This window comes from Phascolarctos cinereus, unplaced genomic scaffold (assembly GCF_003287225.1).
Source record: "Phascolarctos cinereus isolate Bilbo 61053 unplaced genomic scaffold, phaCin_HiC Scaffold_726;HRSCAF=1367, whole genome shotgun sequence".
Lineage (NCBI taxonomy): Eukaryota > Metazoa > Chordata > Mammalia > Diprotodontia > Phascolarctidae > Phascolarctos > Phascolarctos cinereus.
Genome location: NW_027556098.1, coordinates 425,169,772 through 425,197,658, shown reverse-complemented (window position 1 = coordinate 425,197,658; position 27,887 = coordinate 425,169,772). Strand labels below are relative to the sequence as shown.

The 27,887-nt window shown below is 40.0% G+C and overlaps 1 protein-coding gene across 2 annotated transcripts; it reads left to right on the top strand.

Annotated features, from left to right (window-relative positions):
* The first annotated feature begins 542 nt into the window (after positions 1-542).
* Positions 543-23,296, top strand: LOC144454089 (uncharacterized). 2 transcript variants are annotated; one of them, XM_078146401.1, is made up of 2 exons: positions 543-669; positions 19,998-23,296. In XM_078146401.1, exons 1-2 carry the CDS (start codon positions 555-557, stop codon positions 21,812-21,814), a joined length of 1,932 nt encoding a protein of 643 aa, XP_078002527.1. In that variant the 5' UTR covers positions 543-554; the 3' UTR covers positions 21,815-23,296. The 2 variants fall into 2 exon arrangements, with proteins under 2 accessions (XP_078002527.1, XP_078002528.1); XM_078146402.1 differs by lacking the exon at positions 543-669 and adding an exon at positions 739-1,038.
* Positions 23,297-27,887: the final 4,591 nt, after the last annotated feature.

Genomic DNA, 27,887 nt, shown 5'->3' with positions numbered 1-27,887 from the left:
GGAGGCTGGCCTACAGGGATTTACAAAGGGTGAGGTCTCACAAGAGTTACAAAGGCCCAGGCCCTGCCCTCACAGCAGAAACGCCAATCTACAGCGGGAGGGAGGAAGCAGAGAGGGTTCCAAGCAGGCTTGGAAATAAAGGTGATCCCACCTTTCTTACTCCTTCATTTCTGCCCATCCTCCTACAGAGACCCAAGAGGCAGATGGGGCTTTGAGATCCCAGAAGGGGTAAGAACAGTCAGAGCCTCAATAAACCTATGAACCCCGAGTCCGAGTTCTCTCTCTCTCTAAGAAGAGGGGGCAGAGAAGCAGGCGCTCCAGTCCCTGGGTCCAAGACCGGGTCCTAGCAGAAAGGAGGCCCAACTGCGGGACCCCTCCAGGGTGTGTTAAAAACTGTTATAGTGTTCTGGTCCCCCCGAGCATCCCGTCCTCTTCTACTTAGGAAATAAGACTGCCAAGGGGAAGCTGGTGGTCCCGTCCGAAGTGCCCCACAGACTACAGGAAAAGGGTTTACATACTGTATCACAAAGTAACCACAATGACATCCTAGTAACATGTGTCGAATCGGCAGAAGCCATCCGGGCGCTGCTCGTGCCATAACGCAGCCCGACCTGGCCAGCTTCGGAGCCTCGGCACACCAGAGGGGATCCTCCCTTTGGGAAGATTTGGGTAAGTAACGAACTGGCCCCAGGTGGCCCAGGGGAGGCTGGCCCCTCCCCAAAAACCCTATGAAAAGGAGACCTCAATGCCCGCCCCAACCACAGCCGGGCGCTCCCAGCTCTAACAGGGTGGGGGTGGCGGATGCTCTCAGCCCCCTCCCCTCCTCCGCTGGTCCCTCCTCCCCCTCTGCGAGCCACGCCCTCTGCCTCAGTACCCCTCCCCACTTTTCACTGCAGTCTCGGGCCGCCCCATTTCCCCGCTGCCAAGCGTGGCCCGGGAGTACCCAAAGAGCCAGGCGCGCCTACCCCCATTCCTTCATTTTATAAATTGATTAACATTCACTTGGCACGGGAAGCTCCGTGGGACACGTCAAGGCTGGTAAGGAGCCATGCGGGTCAAACCACTTGGAATTGTAGGGAGAGGTGTAGACGGCGCCATCCCCGCCTGACTTCCTGTATCCCAGAGGCCTCCGGGCCGGATTGTCCCGCGCTGGGGTGCTCCAGCCCTTCGCCCCCCCCACCAACACTGAACCCCACCCCCCGGTTCTTTTCCCCTCCACTTGCCCGTACCCCGCTCCTCCTCGTGGCTTCTGCCGCACCTCCCCCTCCCCTCTTCCATGGGCGCCCGGAAGGAAATGTTGGTCAAGGGGGGTGCCGTTTCTGCGCTCGCCTAGTTTGGGAGAGCTCCTGTCCCGGGGGTGTGGAGATGAAAGAAAAAAGGGCCGAGGGGACTCATTTGTCCTGGGTTCCAGGCTGTTTTAGGCTATAATACGGTTTGGAGGGATAAAAAAATTATATCCCCCCCTCCTATAAATGGGGGGGCGGGAGCTGGGTGTCGCGGGGGTGGGGTCCTCAAAAGCTAGGGCCAAGTAGTGACCTACCTCGGGTTTGCGCAGGGGGCAGGGGGAAGGGAAGCCACCGGAAGAAGAAAAAGCCGGGTGGGGTGGGGGGCGTCGCTAGTCTGAGCCCTCCTGCTAGGGTCTCTCCTGCTTAGGTGTCTCTAGCCATGCCCCTCCCACCCACCCTAACACCACCCCCTTCTGTTTGGGGTTTCTAGCCCCAACCCTCCTGCTCAGGTGTCCCAAGACCCACCTGGGGTGGTGTTATAAACGATTAGAAGTTGGATAAGACTATGCCTTTGGGAGCTCTTTAGAACCCCAAAAGCAAGAACACTATTACAATTAACCAGGGTTGTATGGAAAATTATGAATAAGGAAATCTTTTGAGGCAGCTAGGTGGTAGAGTGGATAGAGCACCTGGAGTCAGGAGGACCTGAGTTCACATTTAGTCTCAGACCAAACATTTGACACTAACTGTGTGACCCTGGGCAAGTCACTTAACCCCAACTGCATAAAATTTTAAAAAATAAATAAATAAAGGAAGGAGGGAAATCTGTTAAGGAAAAATTCAGCGGAATGAAGATGGGTATTATAAATTGTCTGGGATATGAAGGAGAGGAAGCAGATCAGGACATGAAAGGAGAAAAAGAAAGGTTCTGTTTTGAAGGGATTTCATCACAGTCCACTGGAGAGATTTTTAGAGAGGAAGATTGAGCAAGTGGGGTTTGAAAGGAAAGGGGGTTTGGAGTTTTGAAAGACAGGCTTGAGGGAGGGTTTTGATCTCTTGAGATAAGAACAGGAGAAACGTTTTGTGGTTATTCTTGATGATATGGACACTATAGTAATATATTTGCAGCATGGAATTATTTAAAGATCATGTGCTAAATTTTGTCCTTGAAGGACCATTAGAAGAGTATATTTTAAAACAAAAAAAAAGATCCTGAGCCCAAGTAGCTTCTGTGGTGCCAGGGGAGCTCAAGAGCCAGACCCAGAAGACAATGACTAGACATCTGGGAGGAAAAAATGCAGGGGGGACATAAGCCCAATAATAATTAAATAAATAGGTAAAATAAGCAAACAAAAGGTTTTTCAAAAATTAGATAAGGGGGTAGATGAAAAAAGTGAGAAAAAAACTGAGCTATGTGAGAAAGTTATGAAAAGACAATTCACAATATTTTTGAAGAAAATAACTCCTTTTTAAAAATTGGCCAAGTGGAAGCTAATGACTTATGAGCAATATCGAAAGGAAATCAAAAGACTGAAACAGTGGAAGAAGAGGTGAAATATCTCGTGGGGAAAAAAAACAACCAGAAAAATTGATCAAAGAGAGAGAATTTAAGAATCATTGGACTACCTAGACCACCATGAACAAAAAAAGGGCCCGACATCATATTTTGAGAAATTCTAAAGGAAAACTGCCCAAATACTTTAGAAGCAGAGGATTAAGTAGAAGTTGAAAGAATCTATGGATCACCTCTTGAAGGAAACCTCAAAATGAAAACTCCCACGAATATTATAGCCAAAATCCAGACCAGCCAGGTCAAGAGAAAATACTGCCAGCAGCCAGAAAGAAAGAATTCAAGTACCATGAAGCCACAGTCAGGATCATCTAGGATTAGCAGCCACTACTCTAAAGGAATGGAGAGTTTGGAATATGATATTCTGGAAGGCAAAGGATCTAGGATTACAATCAAGAATAATCTACCCTGCAGAATTAAGTATAATCCTAGGGAACAAAATATGGATGTTCAGTGAAATAATGGATTTTAAGCATTTCTGATAAAAACAGACCAGCACTGAACAGAAAGTTTGACTTCAAACGCAGGACTCAAGAAAAGCGTAAAAAGGTAATTGTGACTGAGAAATCACAGGAGACTAAGTATCCATTCTTATGTGGCCAGAGGATGGTGGTGTGTCTGCCAGCCTCAGTTCTATCCCCACTAGAATCTGTGGGCCCCAGCATGTCCGATTTGTAAGAAAAACTGCTGAGGCAGAGCTCTAAGCCAATAACCATTTATTAAAGGGACCTGGCCCACCTCAGATCTTCCTCACCATCTGAGAAGCCCCCTTCCTCCAGGGCCTTAGTTTTATAGTGCTTGCTACCCCAATGCAGATGAAGTAAACTAAAATACAGTCTCTCTTATGGCTAGATCTTGCCCTCAGTCCTCCAGGAGGGGCTACACAAAATACAGAATCCCATTGGTTGACAAAACAGGATAATGAGCAGACCTCGACAGGCCTTTCAGGAGATTCTACCAAGCTGAAGAGCAGACCCATAGGTTGGATTGATAAACAGATGTCAAAATATCTACATGGGCCAATAGGCCCACAAAAAGTCAGGCCGCAGGCCATCAACCAAGTTTACACATTGGCCAAATGCTCATAGCCATCACCCCATGTTGGCCAATAAGAGGATGATGAAGGACAGAGGGACAATGAAATGGCTGGGGGACTTTCCATATCATTGAGTCACCCGTATCATGCTGGGCTTGGTCCCCTGGTCTGCCCGAAGAAAGGGTGGTCTTCTAGTTAGCTTCCTGTGATTAGGCAAGTGGACTTAGAGTGAATTTGTGAATTTGTAATTTACAGTTTGGGCTCTTTTATAAGAAAGAACCTATCCTATTTTATTATTCCTGAATATACATGTATTAGTTGATCAACTAAAAATATATTGATAAACAAGTATAATGTTATGAACCTTCACTACCCTGATGAAATCACTAGCTGATTAAAACTGATTGTGATAAAATGGGGGCTGGTCATCCATTTCCAATCCATCCTCCATTCAGCCACTAAAGGGATTTTCCTAAAATACAGGTCTGATCATGTCACACACACACACACACACACACACACACACACACACAAATTTCTACTGGTTCCCTGTTGCATGCAAGGACAAATACAAAATGCTCTGTTTGGCTTCAAAGTTTGTCATAACCTAGTCCATTCCTCCCTTTCTAGTCTTCTTCAAAAAAATATCAGGCTGAACGGCAAAGAAATAGACTATAAGAAAAAAATGGAGTCAGTTATGTTTTTTAAAAAATCCACTTTAGACAATGTTTACAACAACTCTATGAGGTACGTGTTATTATTATTTCACAGTTGAAGAAATTGAGGCAAGCAGTGATTCAGTGACTTGCCCAAGATCACACATGTCTGTGGCTGGATTTAAACTCAGATCTTGCAGATTACAGGCCCAGGATTCCTCCACTGAGTCAGCCCCCCCCCAATTAGAAATAGTCTTGCCCTACCCTCCACAATGCCCTTCTAAGAAAAGAGAGTCATAAAAGCATTTCTTAAAATGCCCAGAAGGAAACAGAATGACTTGGGAAAGTTATATAGAGAAGCCAAAGAGCTTTGAAAGGACATGTTGAAATGATCATATGCTTTTTAAAGCCAGCAGATTTATGATTTCACCTATAAACAATCCACTTTGTCTTCTGCTTTGTTTATAGAAATGTTTCCCCTTGGGGAGGAGGGAGAGGGAATTCTTAAATTCAGCATAAATTTTAAAAATAAAGAATCTTTGACTTCCTTCAAAACTTAGCTCAAAAGCACCATTTTCAGGAAGTTTTTCTGATCCCCCAACAGTTAGTACTTTCTCCTGTGAGACTACCTTCTGTCTACTCTTTATGGGTATTATAAACAGCTAGGTAACCCAGTGAATAGGTTGGGTCTGGATTCAGGAAGAACTCTGTGTGTGTGTGTGTGTGTGTGTGTGTGTGTGTGTGTGTGTGTGTGTGTGTGTGTGTGAGAGAGAGAGAGAGAGAGAGAGAGAGAGATCCTAGGAAAATCACTTAACTGCTGTCTGCCTCAGTTTCCCTATCTGTAAGAATGGGGATGATAATAACAGCATCTCTCTAGGTTGTTCTGAGGATAAGTCAATCAGTAAACAATTATTAAGGCTTTACTATGAATCAGGCCCTGTGCTAAGCCATGGGACTACAAAAAGAAGCCAAAGATAGTCCCTGCCCGCAAGGCATTTCAGGGGTGGCGAACAGCCAGGGGGAATGCCCACAGCCAAGACATCTGGTGTCTTGTTTGTGGAACAGTCAGGAGGCCTCAGGAACTAAGGTCTGAGAAGACTGGAAAGGTAGGTGGGGATAGGTCATGAAGGGCTTTGAATGCCAAACAGAGGATTTTGTATTCGGTCCTGTAGCTGGTACAGACGTGCTGAAGGTTATTGCATAGAGAAGTGACATGGTCATACCTGCCCTTTAGTGGCCAAAGGGATGATGTGGACTGAGCAGTCTTGAGGCAGGCAGACCCTCCAGCAGGTGATTGCAATAGGTGAAGGCTGAAGTTGGGGGAGGGGGGGAAGGGATGGCAGGATGCTGCATGAACATGTCTGCCCTGTCAAAGAGAAGAGGCCTCATGTGTGAGAGTTGTTGTGCAGGTGAAATGCACAGGCCTTGGCCACAAATCAGATAAAGGGAGGAGAGCCAGCAGTCTAGGACGACCCCCAGGTTCTGAACCTGAAGGATGGCAGGGCAAGGCTGCCTTGGACAGAATTCAGGAAGGCAGGTGGGAGGAGACACTCTGTGAGGAAGGTGAATGACCTCCATTTTGTCTGGATGTGCTGGGTTCTAGACATCCAGTTTGAGGTGTCTGAAAGGCTCAGGTGGAATGAGCTCCATTTGTAAAGTTAAGAAGTAAAGAGGTTTGGAAAAGCTTCTGTTAGGACTGAGTTAGAGAATCAATTACAATCCACAAAAGGATGGCCTAACAGTGAGGGCCCACACTATTAATAAATGTGATAAAGTGAAGAATTGTGACTCAGGAGGGTGGGAATAACCAGGTAACTGCACCATAAGCTTGTAAACCAAAGCGAGGTTTATTGAGTTTGATAGGAGGGTGGCTCTCCCCCTCAAGGAGAGTTCACACCACTCAGGGAGGAAAGCAGTGTTTTAAAGGGGCCACAGAGGAGTGGGATGGGAATGGGGTGAAAGTGAATTGAACAAGGTCCCTCTTGCCGGGTCTCCAGGTTTATGTGGTGAAACAACCCACTGACCCAGTTTCTGCATAACACATTTGGGAATTGGGTGGCCAGATTGGCTGTTTCCCAGAACAGGTTCCACAACAGGATAATGTGGCATGTTCTTATTCTGAATTTCTCACATTGCAAATGATGTTGGGTGTGAAAATACTCCTGAGACTACCATTTCTGTTTTCCATGACTTACCTTACTATACAGATCTAGGGGACACCGAGTAAGCCTGTTTGCAAAAAAGGAGCCAATCAAAAACCTGCAGTGAATCAAAAGTCTTGCTCACTCCCGTACACGTTCACTGATGTTCACTGGCTGACCTTGCTGACTTGTGCCCCTCAAACTGGCTTAAACCAGCCTTCTGGTCAGCTGTTCCTGCAAAACATCCTGCTTCTGTGTCCCACCTGTTCCTGGAAAAGATTGTCTTTTCACTACCATAACCCCTCCCTTTTGTGGTTTTCAAGCATAAATTGTCCCTGTCCCTCCTGGGCTGTTGGCTCCATTGTAGCTTTGGATTGTGGGGGGGTGAGATTTTTCCCTTTTAATAAATAATTTTGTTCCAACTCAACCAGAACTGCTCTATATTTCAGGGGTGGGTTTTTCATGTTGACACTGGGGACTACAGACACATATGTGTCAAAAAGACAATTCTCAAAATTGAGTAGCCATGGATCCACAAGAACCTGATGAAAGGAAAGGCATGGAAATTCTTAGGAATCTCAAACAGTATGAAATGAACAACAGATTCTGTAATTGTCCAGAAGTAAAATGATGGAAATGAAGGAAGCGAAACATGAAATGTGGAGAACAAATAGAGCATAAAGCAGATCTTGAAAGAAGAAATCAAAATGATGACAAAGTGAAAAAGTAATTTTGTCCACACGATAGAGAATTTCCCCCAAATAGCAGAATGTCTGTTGAAGTGAATCATATTACTGTGATGGAAAGGGAAGAACAGCACCAAACACGTTTTCAGCTTGGAGCAGGTTGGAGAACTAGATGACCTCTTCCAAGTAGCAGGGTATTTTCAGACCTGCCTGAGTTCTCCCATATCATGCATCAGTCTGTCTCTTAACTCCTGTTCTCCCAAGTTCCAGAAATCAAGGGATATGTTTAGATCATTTTTTTTTTTTGCTTTTTGGTGAGGCAGTTGGGGTTAAGTGACTTGCCCAGTGTCACACGCTAGTGTGTCTGTGTCATGTGTCTGAGGCCGGATTTGAACTCAAGTCCTCCTGACTCGAAGGCTGGAGCTCTATCCACTGTGCCACCTAGCTGCCCCTAGATCATTTATTTTTGATAAAGAAACTGTCAGTGTCTTTCTTATTATTTGAATATATGAATTAGCTTAAATCCCCACCCCAGTTCATAAAATATTGCATTTTTAATAAATAGAGGTACCCTCCTTTCCCCTATCATAGTTACTCTTATTTTCATATAAATAAATATGAAAATTAAGGAACATATGCCATTAAAAAGTGAAAGCAATTATAAATCAAATACAGAAGATGTTTTGGCCATGACACATCATATGCAGTCACCTCAAGCCCTCAACATAGTAATCGATAACTCTAATTCATTTGGTTAGAAACAGTCACATACCACTCAGTTTAGTTTCAGAATGGGAGTAATATCTCTTAAGAATCCTCTTCATGTTTTCATCTAGATAAGACTATTTCTGACTTCTAGGAAACTAAATATATTATTCCTTTTTTTATTCTCTCTTCATTGATAGGATTGTTTTATCCCCACAACACACAGCACTTGCTAGCATCTCACAAACTCTTCACAGAATTTTCTCAATGTATCACTTATGACCCTGAGATATAGAGCAGTTCTGGTTGAGTTAGAACAAAATTATTCATTAAAAGTGAAAAATCGCCCCCTCCTCAAATCCAAACATACAATGGAGCCCACAGCCCAGGAGGGACAAGGGCAATTTATGCTTGAAAACCACAAAAGGGAGGGGTTATGGTAGAAAGAAGACAGTCTTTTCCAGGAACAGGTGGGACACAGAAGCAGGATGTTTTGCAGGAACAGCTGACCGGAAGGCTGGTTTAAGTCAGTTTGAGGGGCACAGCTCAGCAAGGAAGAAATTTCATGTCAGCTTTCCTCTTTTTCCTACACAGATCTTCATACTCTCCTGATAGAACATATACATTCTCCCTGATTCTCTAGGAACAAGCATTTCTTAGTAAGACATTTCTCAACTTTATTCCAACTAAAAATATCAAATGATTTCCTTCAACTTTTAATGACTGTGGATGATTTCAAGTGTTGGCTCTCAGACTCATAAAAGGTATGACCTATGGGCAAATCCCCTCTCTGTGCTTCAGTTTCCTCCTGTCAGTTGATTATGGTTGGAGTAGATAAATTCTGAAGTCTTTTTCAGCTCTAAGTCTTATGACTTTTAATGGTTTAGGAGTTGGTGACATTCAACTGTGTGACTGTGGATTTTACCCAGGAAAAGTGGCACCTCTTGGCCCATTCTCAGAAAAAGCTTTACAAGAATGTTATAGCAGAGAAATCTCAGAACCTGTTCTCCCTAGGTAAGGAACTCTTTTTCCTGGTTACTGATTCTGCCATCGAAGTAGTGTCTTTATTCCTTCCCTGGTGTGCAGGGTTTTGAGAATTTATCAGTTCTTAGAAAGTCAAAAGTGCTGATCTCCTATGCTTAAGACACAGGATCCTTCAACTACCTACTTTTCCTGGAATTTCCCTGTAGTCCTCTGTTTTCTCTGTTCCTCTATTTTTCCACATTTTCCTCTATTTTTTAAGTTAGACTTATATTTCAGTTTTAAATTAAGTTTTATGTGTGATGGATGAACCAGAAATGTAATATAATGAAGATATTGATTTATGAAATCCTACTGACCATATCAAGTAACAAATACATGTTGCTATGTTTTTTGTAAAGTCTTTGCATTGTGTTCTAGGAGGCCCCAAGTTTCCTTTGTTGCTCCCAAAGCTGTTTTCTTACCAGTTGTAGGTAGCTTCAAGTCAAAGATCAAACCAGTGTTGCAGAATTTTCTACTTGGAGCTAATCTCAGAGGTTAAATGTAGTCTAATCTCTACCTGGACATGAATTTTGTCTGCAAAATCTCTGAAAAACTGATCATGCAGCTTTTCAGCAGTGAAGGAACCTTCATCACCAGCAGCTCCCAAAGCAACCCCTTCCTCTTTGGGATGCAGCTAGCCTTTGTATGTTCTTCTTGTTGACAAGCCTAAATTTGTAACTCACATCTCCAAGTCCTGCCTAGTACAGCAGGTTTGTCCTCATTCTTTCTTCCTATTTCCCCCAAATTCCCACATAATTTCCATGCAGGAAATAAATGGAACAGAGTTCTTGGTAAATGTCCAGTTCTTTCAGTGAAATGTGAGGCTAAATTCTCTGCTGACAGGGTAGAGTGGGGAGCAAGCCATAAGGAAACTTTGGGGTAAGTGAATAGATATGGAAAGCTGCAGTGGTGTGTGGGATACTGAGATGTCAGAGGATTACCTTGCCATGGTAAGGGCCCAGCTGAAATTCTGTAACCTTAATTTGTCGTGGAGCCAGGCATCTGGGTTTCATGATTTTCTCTGTCTCCATCCAGCATCACATGAGTAAGACTGAATATCACTGCTTTACTTGGAAGTAATTCAAGGCTAAGGTTTGCATAAGCCATCAGCCCAAGTTCCTTTCTTATCTAATGGCCCATTCTTTCTCTGATTCTTGGAGAATCATGGGGCAGATTCATGTAGGTGACTCTCACTTTAGAGAGATGGAAGGGAGAACCTTCCATTCATGCCATAGTACGAGACCCTCTAGGAGCCTAGAACCCTTTGTGATCCCCAGTATGTGTTCTAGTCCAGTCTCATGAAGGTTAGAACCAGACAAAGGTCATTCATTGTAGGTGATAAGATTCCAGAAATGGAAACAGGGCTAAGGCCAGAACATGCATTTGCCAATTAGAAGAGAGACCAGAGATAGAAGTTGGGAGTCTGGTATCAGTCCTGTATCCAATATATCCATCAATAAATATTGATTAAGTGCCTACTATGTTCTAGACATTGTGTTAAACCCTGGGGATACAAAGAGAGGCAAAAGACAGTTTCTGCTATTAAGAAGTTCAAAATCTAATATATGAACATGGAGATGGTTTGAGAATAAACTCTGGTCTTAGAGTCAGGAAGACCTGAGTTCAAATCTGACCTCAGACACTTGATACTTATTAGCTGTGTGATCCTGAGCAGGTCACTTAACCCCAATTGCCTCACCAAAAAAAAAAAAGAAAAGAAAAGAAAATCAGTTTCATGGTGGAATAGTACTCTAAGTCAAAGATGAGGTCAAATCAGAAAATAGCCTTAACACTTCATTAAGAAAAACCATAATTCAGGGTAGCTAGCTGGTGCAGTGGATGGAGCACTGGTCCTGGATTCAGGAGGACCTGAGTTCAAATCCAGCCTCAGACACATAATACTTACTAGCTGTGTGACCCTGGGCGAGTCACTTAACCCCACTGCCTAAAATAATAACAACAACAACAAAAAAAAAACCCCATAATGTCTCTTGTCTATGTAGAATGTTTGGGATGATCCAGGATTTTTTTCAAGATGGTGAGAGAAATGATTATTTTATTTTTATAAACCAGAGTGGTCTTAGGTAGAGATGGATTCTTTTGTCCAGATTGCTTGAGGCAGCTGAGTCTCATGATCAGGTCATATTCTCAGCAAGAGGAGCTGGAGTCATTTTGCTTACCTCTTCATTAATGTATCCAGCTTCTCACTGATTATGGACTAGTCAAAGTTGATTTCCACCCTCAGGGGCCACTACCCCTCCCCCTGTTTTTTAAAGTATTTTAAGCATTCAGTGTCGGAGGGCAGATCTTTGGTTTCTGAGAGAATCACTGATCTCAATTTGTTATTTGCTAACCATAATTAATAAATTGATTATTAATTACCCAGAAACTATGTCTCTTGGACTTTTCATTCATCTCAATGGTGAATGCCTAATGATCATTGATCATGATCAGGGTGCCTACCGTCTGTCCTGCAGGCACAAAAACTTTTTAACATCTTGAGCTGGTGATTTCATCACTGATGCGATGTGATTACAAATTAGCTGGAGAAGAAAGGAACACCTCTACTACAGTAACAGAAAGCAAATGAGGGGGTGGGCGTGACTGTGACCATCTGCTGGGAATCACTTTGCACATGAATGTCCAACATTTCTGGGGGTTTCAAGACAATTTCATGACAGGTTGAGAAACTGAATCCATTGTTGTTAGTCAGGAGCACCCAGAGATTAGTGTTTGAACTGTGTGAACACCAAAGGCATCGTATGCCTGATCATGATTTATGGGAATCACTGCAGAAAGAAACTGATTATGCTTCCATTATATTGATTTGTACCTAGTTTCTGCCAAACTGCTTTCTAGCTTCCCCAGCAAATTTTTGTTAAATGATGATTTCTTTTCTTACAAAGCTTAGAACTTTGGGTTTATCAAACACTAGATTACTATGGTCATTTACTACTCTGTTTTATATACCTAACTTATTCCACTAATCCACCATTGTTTCTTAGCCAGTACCAGATTGTTTTGTTGATGACCACTTTGTAATACAGTTTGAGATCTGGTACTGCTAAGCCACCTTCCTTCACATTTTTTTTTCCAGTGATTCCCTTGATAGTCTTGACCTTTTGTTCTTTCTAATGAATTTTATTATTTTTCCTAGCTCTGCAAAATACTTTTTTTTGGTAATTTGATCAATATGGCACTGAATAAGTAAATTAATTTAGGTGGAATTGTCATTTTTATTATATTGGCTCAGCCTACCCATGGGAAGTTGATATTTCTCCAGTTGTTTAGATTTTCCTTTATGTGAAAAAAGTTTTGTAATTCTGTTCATATAGTTCCTGGGTTTGTCTTAGCAGATATACTTCCAAGTATTTCATATTGTCAGCAATTATTTTAAATGGACTCTCTCTCTCTCTCTCTCTCTCTCTCTCTCTCTCTCAAGGTATTTGGGGTTAAATGACTTGCCTGGGGTCACACAGCTAGTAAGTGTCAAGTGTCTGAGGCTAGACTTGAACTCAAATCCTCCTGACTCCAGGGCCAATGCTCTATCCATTGTGCCAACTAACTGCCACTGGAATTTCTCTTTCTATCTCTTCCTACTAGATTTTGTGAGAAATGTATAAAAATGCTGATGATTTATGTGGGTTTATTTTATGTCCTACAACTTTGCTGAAGTTATTCATTATTTCAACTAGCTTTTTAGTTGATTCTCTGGAGTGTTAGGTGTATTCAGAGAAGACTAATGTCTCTGGTGGGAGGTCTGCCAAGCCCTTTTCAGGGCTGCTCATCTACCTTTGGTGTCCACCTGATTCACCCCAAACTCTCTTATGGCTCCAAAGCAGTAGCATGTGCAGTGGCCACACCCTGGTAAACATTTTGTCAGATGGGCTAAACCAGGTTGAAGGTAACTGAGGGGTTTCAAACCCTTCAGTGAGTTAGGGGGGTGTCTACCCCCAGCAGGTGAAGACTTCCCCTGGTGAAATGGGTAGATGAGAAAAGTCTTTTCTGTCAGCCATCAAGGCAGCTGAAGCAGGTACTGTGGAGTACTTAGAGCTTGGCTAGACATCAGAGATACCAAGGTCACCCCCTGCATCTTGAACCATCACCAGTCATCTTGGCTTTGTCCTGCCAATGGCCTTTGATGACTCTGAAAGATAGTGAGGCTGACAACTTCACCCAATTCTGCCTTACTTAAATCTAATTTATGTGTAAATCAAAAGACATTACCCATACCATTTTACCAATTTTACCTATCCCAAAGTCATATGGTAACAAGGCAAATGATGAAGCAGTGAGTGCGGATACACAAGAAGCTGTAGTCACAACCCTGCACAGAGGCAGCCCAAGCCATAGGGTCATCTTCTTACTGGACTGGAGTAGCAGTGGGATTAAGCAGCCCCCTGGGTGTTTGAACAACCTTTTAAGACTCATGCTACCCATGTGCTGCTGTGAGGAAGGGGCTAGAAAAGGTGCCCTAAAAATTGTCTGCTTCACCCAACCCTTGCCTGCTTACCCACCCTGTGCTCAACACACACACACACACACACACACACACACACACAAATGTACAAAAACTTTTGCAAAGTTGATTCCACTCACCATTGACACATGGAATGTGCACACACTTATGGATAACATGAAATCTAGTAGACATGAAAGACAAAACAGCTCTTGTTTCAAGAGAACTCAGCAGGTATCACAGCCAAATAGCAATCCTGAGTGAAACAAGGCCAAGCAAATGAAGTTGGAGTTGCATACATGTTTTTCTGGAGTGGCCCCTGTGAAGGGGAGTGCCATGAAGCTGACATAGGTTCCACAATCAAAACCAATCTAGTGAACAAGCTTGGTGCCTACCAAAAGGAGTGAACAGGGACAGCTAGGTGGCCCAGTGGATAGAGCATTGGCCCTGAAGTCAGGAGGACCTGAGTTCAAATCCGGCCTCAGACCAAACAAAACTTGACCCTGGGCCAGTCACTTAACCCCAATTATCTAAAAAAAACCCAAAAAACAAAAAAAGAGTGAATGACAGGCTTATGAGAATGTGATCACCACTTGCAGGAAAGTGCCATGCCACCATCATCAGTACATATGCTCCCATCATGATAAACCATAATGAGGTCAAAGGAAAAATTTATGAAGACCTGAAGACCCTCATGTGCTGAAAGAAAACTACTAGCTTATAACTCTGGGTGAATTTAATGCAAGAGTAGGCACAAACTACCAGACATGGCAGGGAGTCATTGGGAGGAATGGAGTCACAAACAGAAACAGCAATGATTACATTCTGTTAATTTGTACATCTCATGACCTCATCACCAGCACTATCTTCCATTTGCTTAAAAATAATAAAACTTCACCAATGTACCCTCATAGCAACCACTGGCATTTAATAGACTATGTCATTGCAAGGAGAAGAGACAGACAGGATGTGAGAGTGATGAAGGTAATGTGTGGCATAGAGTGCTGGACTGATCATAGACTTAGCCTCTTCAAGCTAAATATCAGCATTTGACAAAAGTGCCAGCCCCAAAGCAAGACTTAATGTGACCAGATTAGAGTGCTTCTCTGAGCAGGAATGTTTCATTGTTAACTTGGAGGGAAAGCCCAGCCAGCACACAGCTGGCAATAATGGAGCAGAAAAGGAGTGGGCAGCTTTCAGAGATTTGGTGTACAGCAGTGCATTTATTCATCTGGGCCAGAAGACTCACAAACATCAAGACTGGTTTGATGAAAATGATGGGAAAATCCTGAAGCTGCTAAATAAAAAATGAGAACTCCACAGAGTTTACCAGCAACATAGTTCATCCATCTCTTAGAAGGCAGCATTTCATTCCATCAAAAGTAAAGTACAAGTGAAGCTTACAGAGATGCAGGATTCTTGGCTCAGTAAGAAAGCAGATGAAATTCAGTTTTATGCTGATAGTAACAATCCAAAGCACTTTTATGATGCCCTGATTACTATTTATGGGCCAAAGAGCCATGGTGCATCTCAGTGCAGACAGAGCCACATTGATTAGTGATAAGGACATGATCCTGGAGAGATGAGCTGAATACTTTCATGGTGTTCTCAACAGAATGTCATCAATCAGTGCTGAAGCCACTGACCATTAACCTTGGGTTGAAGTCAATCCCTCCTTAGCTAAAGCTGCAACTGAAGAAGAGGTTTTGAATGCCATTACACTTCTCTTGTGTGGCAAAGCACCTGGTACATAGAAAAGCTGACTGAAATTTTCCAGGTTATATGGCAAGAAGTTAAACCCCCAGGAGTTCAAGGATGCCTCCATTGTCCATCTCTATAAAGGAAATAGATTGTCTTGTGACAGTCACAGGGAGGGGGGTATCCCCTCTCTTGGTCATTGTTGGCAAAATTCTCACCAGAGTCCTCCTTAATAGGCTGATCCTTCACCTGGAAGATGATCACCTACCTGACAGCCAGTGTGGCTTCAGAAAAGGTTGAGGAATGGACAGTATGGTGTTTACTGCCTGACAACTCCAGGAGAAATGCCAGGAGCAGAAGAGAAACCTGTACACAATGTTCATCAATCTGACCAAGGCCTTTGATACTGTCAGTCATGAGGGCTTGTGGAAAATTATGTCAGAATTTTTGCCCAGAGAAGTTCATAAGTATTTTATGCCAGTTCCCTGATAACATGCTTGCTTGGGTTCTGGATAAAGGATGATGCTCTCATGCTTTTCCAGACACCAATGGAGTAAAGCAAGGCTGTGTGCTTCTTCTCATGCTTTTTAGCATGATGTTTTCAGATGCCTTCGACAAGGACAAAAATGGCATCAAAGTCACCTACCACATGGATGGTAAATTATTTAACTTGAAAAGGCTACAAGCTAAGACTAAAGTACAGGGAGAGTTGGTGCATGATTTTTTTGTTTGCAGATGATTGTGCACTCAATGCTACCTCTGAAGCTGAGATGGAACAAAATATGGATTGATTCTCTGCTGATTGTGCTAATTTTGGCCTAACAATTAACACCAAGAAAACACATGTGCTCCACCAGCCAGCATGACACTATCCATTTGTGGAACCATTAGTTACAGCAAATGGAGGAGTTTTGAATACTGTGGATAGGTTCACTTACCTTGGCAGTATACTTTCCAGGAATGTCTACATAGATGATGAGGTTGATGTACGCATTGCCAGAGCTAGCTCAGTGTTGTTTTTATTGGGGGGGGGTGCTCTGAAGGAAAGTGTGGGAGAGAAGAGGTTTTAGACTGCCTACCAAACTGAAAGTCTACAGAGACATTGTGCTGACCTCACTGTTGTATGCATATGAAACGTGGACAGTATACCAGACCATGCCTATAAGACTATTTTATGGAAAATTCACACAAAGCAGACGCTGACATGGAGGTCAGAAGAAGTCATACAAGGACACTCTCAAGGTCTCTCTACAGAACTCTAGAATCAGTTGTATGACATGGAAGACACTGTCAAAGGACCACCCAGCATGGTGCGCCCATGTCAGAGAAGGCGCTGTGCTCTGTAAACAGAATTGCAGTAGCTCAAAAAAATGGGTGATGCACAAATTTAGAGACATCTCCACTACAAATGTTCATATGGACTATCTGTGCCCAACTGTGGCAGACTTTTCAAAGCTTATATTAGTCAAATCATCAGCAGTTGGACACACTGTACCTTGACCCCCAACATAGCTGATGTCATTTTGGTCCTCTTTAAGAACAAAGGACAATAACCAACCAACCAATTAGTTGATTCTCTAGGATTCTCTAAATACGCTGTTATATCATCTGCAGTGATAGGTTTGTTTTCTCATTACCTATTCTAATACTTTCAATTTCTTCTTCTTTCATTACTATAGCTAGCACTTTTTACATTTGTTTTTTTACATGTAAAAACAATTTTTAACATTTGTTTTAAAAACTGAGTTCCAACTTCTCTCCATTCCTCCCCACACTACATTCGAGAAGGCAAGTAGTTTTATATAGTTTATATACATGCAGTCACAAAACATATTTCTATATTATTCATGTTGTGAAAGAAAATACAGACAAATGAGAAAAAAAAGTTTTTAAAAATCCAGTATGCTTCGATCTGCATTTAGACTCCATCAATTCCTTCTCTGACAGTAGATAGCATTTTTCATCATAAGTCCCCCAAAATTGTCTTGGATTTTTGTATTACTGAGAATACCTAAGTTATACACAGTTGATCATTTTACAGTTTTGGTGTTACTGTGTACAATGTTTTCCTGGTTCTGCTCACTTCACTTTTCATTAATTCATGCAAATCTTTCCAGGTTTTTCTAAAATCAACCCTCTCATTTCTTACAGCACAGTTGTATTCTACCACAATCATATACCGCAATTTGTTTAGCCATTTCCCAGTTGATGGGTATCCCCTCAATTTCTTGTTCTTTGCTACCACAAAAAGAGACACTATCAATATTTTTGAAAATATATTTTTTTTTCCTTTTTACCTGATCACCATGGAAAATAGGCCTAATAGTTGTATTGCTGAGTAAAAACATAGTTTTACAACTCTTTAAGCATAACTCTAGATTGCTCTCCAAAATGGTTAGATCAATTCATAGTTCCACCAACAGTATATTAATGTCCCAATTTTTCCACATCCCCTTCAGCATTTGTCATTTCCCCTTTCTATCATTTTAACCAATCTGATAGGTATGAGATGTTATCTCAATGTTGTTTTAATTTGCGTTTCTCTAATCAATATTGATTTAAAGCATCTTTTTCATATAACTACATACAGACTTGATACCCTTTTCATTTTTGATACTGGTAATTTGGTTTTGTTTCTTTTTTGCAAATTACCCAATGATTTTTCTATTATATTGTGGTTTTTTAATAAAATTAGCTCTTAGTTTTATTTATTATATCATTTTCAATTTTATTAATCTCTCCTTTGAATTCAGCATTTCCAATTTAGTGTTTAAATTGGGGTTATAAATTTATTCTTTTTTCTAGACTTTTTAGTCACATGCCCAATTAATTGATCTGTTCTTTCTATATTTTATGGATGTAAGCATTTAGAGATATAAAATTTCCCCTAGGTTCTGTTTTGGCTGCCTCCCATAAATTTTGGTATGTTGTCTCATTACTGTCATCCTCTTTAGTGAAATTGTTCCTGTGATTTGTTCTTTTGCCCATTCATTCTTTAAGATTAGATTATTTAGTTTCCAATTAACCTCGAATCTATGTTTCCATGGCCCTTTACTGAATATAGTTGTTACTTCATTATGTGCTGAAAAGTATGCATTTAATATTTGTTTTTCTGAATTTGGTTGTGAGGTTTTTATGCCTTAAAACATATTCATTTTTTAAGGTGTCATTTATAGCCAGAAAAATGGTATACTCTTTCTGTTTCCATTCAGTTTTCTCTAGAGGTCTGTCACATATAACTTTTCCAAAATTCTATTCATCTCACTGACTTCTTATTAATTTTATGATTAGATTAATCTAGTTTAGAGAGGAGGAACTTTAGGTCCCCCACTAGTATAGCTTTACTGTCTATTTTCTCATGTAACTCATTTAACTTTTCCTGTAAGAATTTGGATGCTATTCCATTTACTATATGTATGTTTAGTATTGATATTACTTCATTGTGTATGGTAAGTATTAACAAAATGTAGTTTCCCTGCTTATCTCTTTTAATTAGGTCTGTTATGCTTCAATTATGCACATGCTTGTTTTTCCAGGGAGAAAAAGTATTTGTAACAAAATCCAGCATTATTTATTTAAGGTAGCATTAAAGAATTTTTAGCTCAAACCCCTTGGACCCTCATCACCAACTCCTAAGGGATTCTTGATTCCCTAAGAGAGAAGGACTAATAGTGCACAATGCTCTTCGCTTCCTGACAAAGTGATGGTGGACTCCAGGTCCAGAATAATAAATAACATTTTTAGACACGGGAAATGAAAAGATTTTAAAAATTGTTTATCAAAAGGATTTTTTTTTTATTTAGGGAGCAGAAGCATTCAAAGATAAAATTTAAAAATAAAGAGATAATGGCTATCCTAAAAAAGTGATGGGGTATAACAGAATCTAATACAAAAAAAGAGAATAAAAAAACAGGGTTGGCTCATGATGGGGTCTTATTTACATCAACAAAAAATAATTTTAAAAGGGACTACCTGGGAAATTACATTATGCTTAAAGATATGATAGTTAAATAATATGAATGCTTAGAAATTTGAATAGATTATAAGAAAATATGGATATAACTGAAAATGATTACAAGACAACTGAAAAAAATAAATCTATTTCTCAAGTTAGCATGAGATTTACAAGGAATGACCATTTGACAGTGCATCAAAACTGGTCAAAACAGAACAGCATAGAGATTACCTGAACAGAACAGAATAAAATTGTCATAAAAACGCATTTAAAGGGGCGGCTAGGTGGCACAGTGGATAAAGCTCTGGCCTTGGAGTCAGGAGGACCTGAGTTGAAATCCGGCCTCAGACACTTGAAACTTACTAGCTGTGTGACCCTGGGCAAGTCACTTAACCCTGCCTCACCAAAGGGGGAAAAAAAGGCAGAAAATGCATTTAAGGAAAGGATTGAAAGTAAAATGGAGAACTTCTGTCTAGTGCCATGGACAGAGTACACTCAATCACTAGGTTTGAGTTCTAATCTCTGCTGCAGGGATTTGGGTCAAATCACTCAGCCATTCAGAGCTCCTGGCCTGATTTGTAAAGTATAAAGAGAATCCTCACTTTTCCAGTGTCTCAAGTTTGTTGTGAGGGTCCAATGTGACTGGATTGTGTGTGGAACTCTGTGTTAATTAAATCATCTTATTGATGTGAACTAATAGCATTTTAAAATGATTGATTCTGTCCATTTCAGTTTGAAAACTCTTATTTTTGACTGCATAAATTGAAAGTCAATCATTTTATTGTATGTCAACAGAAAAGGATATATTTATACATGTGTATGTGTTTGTTTGTTTCTATCAGATGCAGAGACCAGGTTTGATGTGAAGGAGACAAGTGCAAAACTGAAAATGACTTCATGGAAAGACTATACTGAAAATAGGTCTGGTCTTGATAAACATGAGAAAATACAGACTGGAGAGAAGCATTGTGAATCCAGTCCACATAAAAAAGCTTTGAGAAAGAATTCCAGTGTTGCTAAAGATGCTAAAGATAAGAGAATACATACTGAAGAGAAACCACATGAGTGTCATGAATGTGGAAAAGCTTTTAGTGAACACTCTTCCCTTATTGTACATCACAGAATCCACACTGGAGAGAAACCTTATGAATGTAATAAACCTAGAAAGACTTTAGGAGAGAGATCTACCCTTGCAAAAGACAAGAGGATCCATACTGGAGAACAATCTTACATATGTAATCAATGTGGAAAGAATTTTCGGTGTTACTCCAAATTTGCTGAACATCAGAGAATCCACACTGGGGAGAAACCTTATGAATGTAATGAATGTGGAAGGGCTTTCACACAGCACTCCAATCTTGTGAAACATCGGAAAATCCATGCTGGAGAGAAACCTTATGAATGTAATGAATGTGGAAAGGCTTTCACACAGCACTCCAATCTTGCTAAACATCAGAGAATCCACACTGGAGAGAAACCTTATGAATGTAACGAATGTGGAAGGGCTTTCACACAGCACTCTAATCTTGCTAAACATCAGAGAATCCATGCTGGAGAGAAACCTTATCAATGTAATGAATGTGGAAAGGCTTTCACACAGAGCTCAAATCTTGCTAAACATCAGAGAATCCACACTGGAGAGAAACCTTATGAATGTAATAAATATAGAAAAACTTTCAGAGAGAGATCTACTCCTGATGAACATCAGAGAATATACACTGGAGAACAATCTTATATATGTGATCAATGTGGAAAGAATTTTCGGTGTTACTCCAAATTTGCTGAACATCAGAGAATCCACACTGGAGAGAAGCCTTATGAATGTAATGAATGTGGAAGGGCTTTCACACAGCACTCCAATCTTGCTAAACATCAGAGAATCCACACTGGAGAGAAACCTTATGAATGTAACGAATGTGGAAGGGCTTTCACACAGCACTCCAATCTTGCTAAACATCAGAGAATCCATGCTGGAGAGAAACCTTATCAATGTAATGAATGTGGAAAGGCTTTCACACAGAGCTCAAATCTTGCCAAACATCAGAGAATCCATGCTGGAGAGAAACCTTATGAGTGTCATACATGTGGTAAAGCTTTTAGTGCATACTGTTCCCTTATTAAACATCAGAGAATCCACACTAGAGAGAAACTTAATGAATGTAATAAACATAGAAAGAATTTTGGAGAGAGATCTACTCTTGCTAAACATCAGAGAATCCACACTGGAGAACAATCTTACATATGTAATCAATGTGGAAAGAATGTCCGATGTTACTCCAAATTCGCTGAACATCAGAGGATCCACACTGGGGAAAAACCTTATGAATGTAATGAATGTGGAAGGGCTTTCACACAGCACTCCAATCTTGCTAAACATCAGAGAATCCATGCTGGAGAGAAACCTTATGAATGTGATGAATGTGGAAAGGCTTTCACACAGCGCTCCAATCTTGCTAAACATCAGAGAATCCACACTGGAGAAAAACCTTTTGAATGTAATGAATGTGGAAAGGCTTTCACACAGAGCTCCAATCTTGCTAAACACCAGAGAATCCATGCTGGAGAAAAACCTTATGAATGTAATGAATGTGGAAAGGCCTTCACACAGAGCTCAAATCTTGCTAAACATCAGAGAGTCCATACTGGAGAGAAACTTTGAGTATCTGGAATGTGGGAAAGCTTTTAATGTGCATTTTTCTCTGTTCAGACATTAGAGAATCTATTCTAGAGGAAAAAAATCTCATTAATATAATCTGTGGAAAATCATTCAGACTAAAGTCATCCCTTATTTCTTGTCAGAAAATTCATAAGAGATAGAAATCACATCCCTGTAATGAATATGGAAAGGCACACAAATGAAGTACAGACCTTGCTAGAAATCAGGAAATTCATCTTGGGAATAAGATCTATATGGACTTAATGTGGAAAAATCTTCAGCTTAGATCATCTCTTGCTTTACATCAGAGCATACATGGTGGAGAGAAGACTTAAGAAGGTGTTGAATGGGGACCTGCCTTTCCCTGGAAAATGGAGGTTACCAAACATTACAATATTCACAATGGAAAAAGCCTTATAAAAATTTGTGAGAAGGCCTTGACCCAGAGCTAATACTTGTGTGTTCATTGAAAAAATCTTGCCGGACATAAAACTTACAGATCTAATTGATGAGGGAAAATCTTTTCCTGCACAACAGATCTCATTAGATACTGCAGTTTTTATACTGTGCATAAAGCCTGGAAAATGGTTTGAATTTTTCTCTGAAATCCTAAGGATTTCATGTATCCTCTCTAATATGCCATGGCATTCCTATGCCATAACTTCTTCAGCCATTCTCCATTTGATTGGTACTCAATTTGTTTCACGATATTAACTGGTGCAAAAAGTCCTAGTATAAATATTTTGGAATCTGTTGGATATCTATTTTTGTAATGCTTCTTTTTTAGATTGCTGGGTGGCACAACAGATAGAGGGCTTTCCCTGAATGCACAAGACCTGAGTTTAAATTCAGTCTCTGATATTTACTTCCTGTGTGACCCTGGGCAAGTCACTTAACCTAATCCTGCATGAGTTTCCCCATCTGCATAATGGGGATAGTAATAGAACCTACCAAATGACAAATAGAATGATTTAAAAAAAAACAAACAAACCTCAGAAGACTTATATGAATTAAAGAAAGTGAAGTGAGCAGAACCAGAACACTGCACAGAGCAACAGCAATATTGTATAATGAAGAACTGTGGATGACTTAGCTCTTCTCAGCAATACAATAATCCAAGACAATCCCAAAGGACTCTAATGAAAAATGCTATACATCTCCAAAGAAAGAACTGATGTTGTCTGAATACAGAATGAAGCATGCTATTTTCACTTTTTTTTGTTTGAGTCTTCTTACACAAAATGACAATTTTTTCAATGTTTTACATGATTGCACATGCATAACCTGTATCAGATTGCTTACTATCTCAGGGAGGGCTGAGGGGAGGGAAGGAGGGATAGAGTTTGGAACTCAGAACTTTAAAAAAATGTTAAAAATTGTTTTTACATAAAATTGGGAAGAAAAAATAAAATACTATTTTTTTTAAAAAATGAAAGGCATTATAGGTTGACCAGCAGTTTTTAAATAAAGCATGTTTTAATGAGATTTTTTGAGAAGTTCATTGAGTTTGGAATGTCATAATAAATTAGTATCATTTATTAACAATAAATGAAATCTCTGGTTCAAAAAAAAAAGTACTAGCACCTACCTCCAAGAGGAGATGAGAAGATCTAATGAGACAATGTATGTCAGGTGCTTTGCAGGCATCAAATCAACATGTAAATGGCAGCTATCTTAGTGTTTCCCCTTAGATCTTAAGTGTCATAGCAAACTCTGTGGTCTAAAAGGCATGGATAATTTAATCACTTTTTGTTCGAGTTGATATTTAAAACAGCATAGATGAAAGCAGTGTGTTGTAATGGATAGGGAACAGGGTTTAAAGTTGGAAAGACTTGGGTTCAAATCCTGCCTTAGCTGCTCTCTAGCTATGTAAGGATAGGGAATGTTTTTCTGCCTCAGTTTACTCATCTCTAAAATGAGATTGGGCCAAGTGGCTTCTGTGGCTCCTACAACTCTAAATCTGTGTTTTGATTAAAATTATGTTCATGTGTCTCTTTCCAAAGGCTCTTCCAGTATTCCGGGAGGGAGGTCCCTCAGGACCAAGTCTGAGACTATATCAGAAAGTGGGAGTCACTGAAACTCTCTTGCCCTACTTAAAAATAGAGCTTGTACACATTATGTGTATGAGATATCAAAGAAAATAAGCCTCGCAGCCCTGCGTTGAACAAAGTCATTGAAGTGCGTCCCCAAACAAGGGATGGAGCAAGTCATACAAAAGATGATATGAAATAAAACAGTAGGTTTTTTATCACGCAAAGAAATGAATATATCTAGGGGCAGCTAGGGGGCGCAGTGGATAGAGCTCTGGCCTTGAAGTCAGGAGGACCTGAGTTCAAATCCAGTCTCAGACATATGACACTTACTAACTGTGTGACCCTGGGCAAGTCACTTAACCCTAATTGCCTTACCCCCCCAAAAAAAGCAATGAATATATCTAAAATGTAAGAATGAAACAATTAACTGGAGAAATGATTTGCAGCACGTTTCTCCAAAAAAGGTCTAATTTCCAAGTATTTAAAGAATAGATACAAATGTATAAAAATGAGCCATTCCCCAACAGACCGCTGGTCAAAAGCTATGGATAGACATGTTTCAAAAGAAGAAATCCATGTTATCAATGATCAAATGAAAAAATGCTTCAAATCCGTAATCACTAGTCCAAAGCACTAATAATTGGAAAGACTGGCAAAGATAAGGGCAGCTGGGTGAGGTGACGGATCAAATGTTGGGCCTGGAGTTAGGAAGATCTGAGTTCAAATCTGGCCTCAGACACTTCCTAGCTAGGTGACCTTCGGCAAGGCACTTAATTATGTTTGCTTCAATTTCCTTACCTGTAAAATGAGCTGGAGAAGGAAATGGCAAACCACTCCAGTATCTTTGCCAAGAAAATTCCATAGAGCCATCAAGAGTCGGACACAACTGAAATTACAGGACACCAACAAAAGTGATAAGGAAATGACAATCAAACATTGGAGGGAATTTACAAACATATATTGAGGGACAATTTTCCTGCATTGTCCATGTCAAAGAAAAAATTATATGGCTTATCCTGCACTCTTGAGACCCTCATCTCTAACAGGAGTTGGGTAGCATATTTCATCTTTGGTCCTCTGGACACATGGTTGGTCATTGCATTGATCAGGGTTCTTAAGTCTTCCAGACTTATTTTTCATTACAATATTGTTTCTACTTGTAAAATATTCTGGTTCTGCTCACTTTACATTAGTTTGTACACTATTCCTTTCTCAGCAACCCTCATTTCTTACAGCACATGATATATCATCACATTCATGGAAAAAACTATTTGGGGGAATTTATTTTTCTTGACTACATAATAGTTTCAAGAGTCTGGAGGAGATCTAGTCAGAGGAGGGAAATGAATATCAATTTTAAAATTAAATAAAAACAAACTGAAGCATGTATGCTCAATTTCACTAATAATTATAGGTACCTTAATTAATTCACTGTTGGTGAAACTGAAGCCTCAAAAGTGACTACCATATTTCACTGCATAATCATCACAAATTTTATGACAATTTTTTTGCAAAAAAGTGGGGTGCGACCATTATGTGAAGCTTTAAAAACCATTTGTGCCAATATTACTTAAAAATCATTTATTACTATACTGTACTGCTGGCAGATGAACTGTGCAGTTTAGCTAGCCAGGGAAGATTTAAGCCTTACTATATCATGTGACTTGTCCATGGCAGCTTCACCTGCTGCCCATTCCCTTTGCCCCATGGCTCTTCATTGTGTTAAGTGACAATACCATTAGTAGTGCAGTGCTGTAAACAAACCTTGCAAGTTGGCTTTCAGAAATACACTGACAATGCCAGTGGGCTGAGATTTCTAGGCTCACCACTTTTTGGACTGAAAAAATAAGGGCGATGATTGTGTGGTAGTGACAATTATGAGGTGAAATACAGTAATACCCTTTGACCCAGTAGATGTGTGTGTGTATGTCTATTCTCTTAAGTCAAAGACAGAGGAAAAGGACTCAAGTATAAAAAAATATTTATAACAGGTCCTGTTATGATAAAGAACTGGAAATTGAGGTATGACGTTCTGCTGTAGGGCAACAGCTGAACAAATATTGGCATACGAATGGAACTGAACAGTCAAAGACAGGCAATTATTGGAAACTCAGAAGAGTCACATGAACTGATGCAGAGGGAACAGAATCACAGTAAGAGAATCACTGTTAACAATAACATTTCTAAAGATGAAGGACTTTGAAAGATGTCACAAGGCTGATAATTATAACCACCAACCACTCTTCCAGAAGACTTATAAAGAAGATCCGTGCCACCTCTCTCCTGACCAAAGTGTGATAGATTCAAGATGGTGAATAAAGAGTAGATCTGGGGTTCAGCTTTACTATGTGCTTTTGTTTCAAATATTTTGGGGTCTTTTTGTCATTTTTGTAGGAATATTTGGCATTTTCATGGAAACTAGGAATAGCATTGCCCTTCCACCACCCTACAAAAAACCAAAAGGATGTTCTTAATACTCATACAATAGAACAGGAGGATGGTCAGAATGATTCAGGACAGATTTGAAAGTGCCATACTAACTTTTTTAATATCTCAAAATGAACACCAAGAAATAAGTAATAGAAATTATTTCATGTGCAACCTTTTTAGGATTTATTGTACATACATGTATAATGTAGTAATTTTATTTCATAGTTGTGAATTTTAAAATTAAAAACTTAAACTTCTTTTTTGGTCATTTTTGCCTATTTTGAAGGCATTCTGTCTATTCCTTGGATATAATGACTCATATTGTTCCTTTTTGATGTCACCTTTGATATAATCTCCAGGCTATAATCTTTAGTCTTATTTGATCTTTATTTATTTCATTCAAATCTTTTAAATTATATGTAGTTAGAATTTAAAATATATACACACACACACACACACATATATATATATATATATATATATATTACATTCAGAATTCTCCTAGCCATTGTTGTGAAAGTTACCTGAATGTGTTTTCTTATGATTTTGAAATCAATGTCATTGAAGTCCCTCTTTTCTATGGTGGGCCTGGGGGCAGAAGGATCTGAGTTCAGATTTGGCCTTGGTCACTTATTAGCTGTGTGACCCAGGGAAAGTCACTTTAACTTCAATTTCTTTAGCTGTAAAATGGAGGTAATACTGCCAAGACAAACCCAGGAACTATGTGAATACAATTACAAAATACTTTTCACACAAATAAAGTCAGATCTAAACTATTGGAAAAATATGAATTGCTCATGAGTAGGCTGAGCCTATATAATAAAAAAGACAATTCTGCCCAAACTAATTTACTTATTCAGTGCCATACCAATCAAACTACCAAAAAAATTATTTCATAGAGCTAAAAAAAAAAATTCATCTGGAAGTACAAAAGCTCAAGGATATTAAGGGAATTAATGAAGAAAAAAAAATGCAAAGGTGGCCTAGCCGTACCAGATCTAAAACTGTTTTATAAAGCAGCAACTATCAAAACTATTTGGTCCTGGCTAAGAAATAAAGTAGTGGGGGCAGCGAGGTGGTGCAGTGAGTAGAGCACCAGCCCTGCAGTCAGGAGGACCTGAGTTCAAATCCAATCTCAGACACTTGATACTAGCTGTGTGACCCTCATCAAATCACTTAACCCTGATTGCCCCAAAAAGGGAGAAAAAAGAAATAAAGTGGAATAGGTTAGTACACAAGACAGTAATAAATGACTATAGTAATCTGCTATTTGATAAATCCAAAGACTCCAGCTTCTGGGATAAAAGCTCACTGTTTGACAAAAACTGCTGGGAAAACTGGAAAAGAGTATGACAGAAAATAGGCATAGACCAACATCTTACAACGTATACCAACATAAGGTCAAAATGGGTGCAGAATTTAAACATAAAGGGTGATACCTTAAGCAAATTAGGAGAGCAAGGAATAGTTTGCCTGTCAGATCTATGGAGAAGGGAGGAATTTATGACCAAACAAGAGATAGAGAACATTATGAAATGCAAAATGGATAGTTTTGGTTACATTAAATTAAAACGGGGGTAATAATAGTATCTACTTCCCAGGGTAGTTGTGAG

Bases quoted from the DNA above. Each gene is read 5' to 3' on its own strand.
- LOC144454089 (XM_078146401.1), top strand. From the start codon at position 555: ATGTGTCGAATCGGCAGAAGCCATCCGGGCGCTGCTCGTGCCATAACG. The intron at 670-19,997 runs GTAAGTAACGAA...TGTTTCTATCAG, and splicing joins CTCCCTTTGGGAAGATTTGG to ATGCAGAGACCAGGTTTGAT.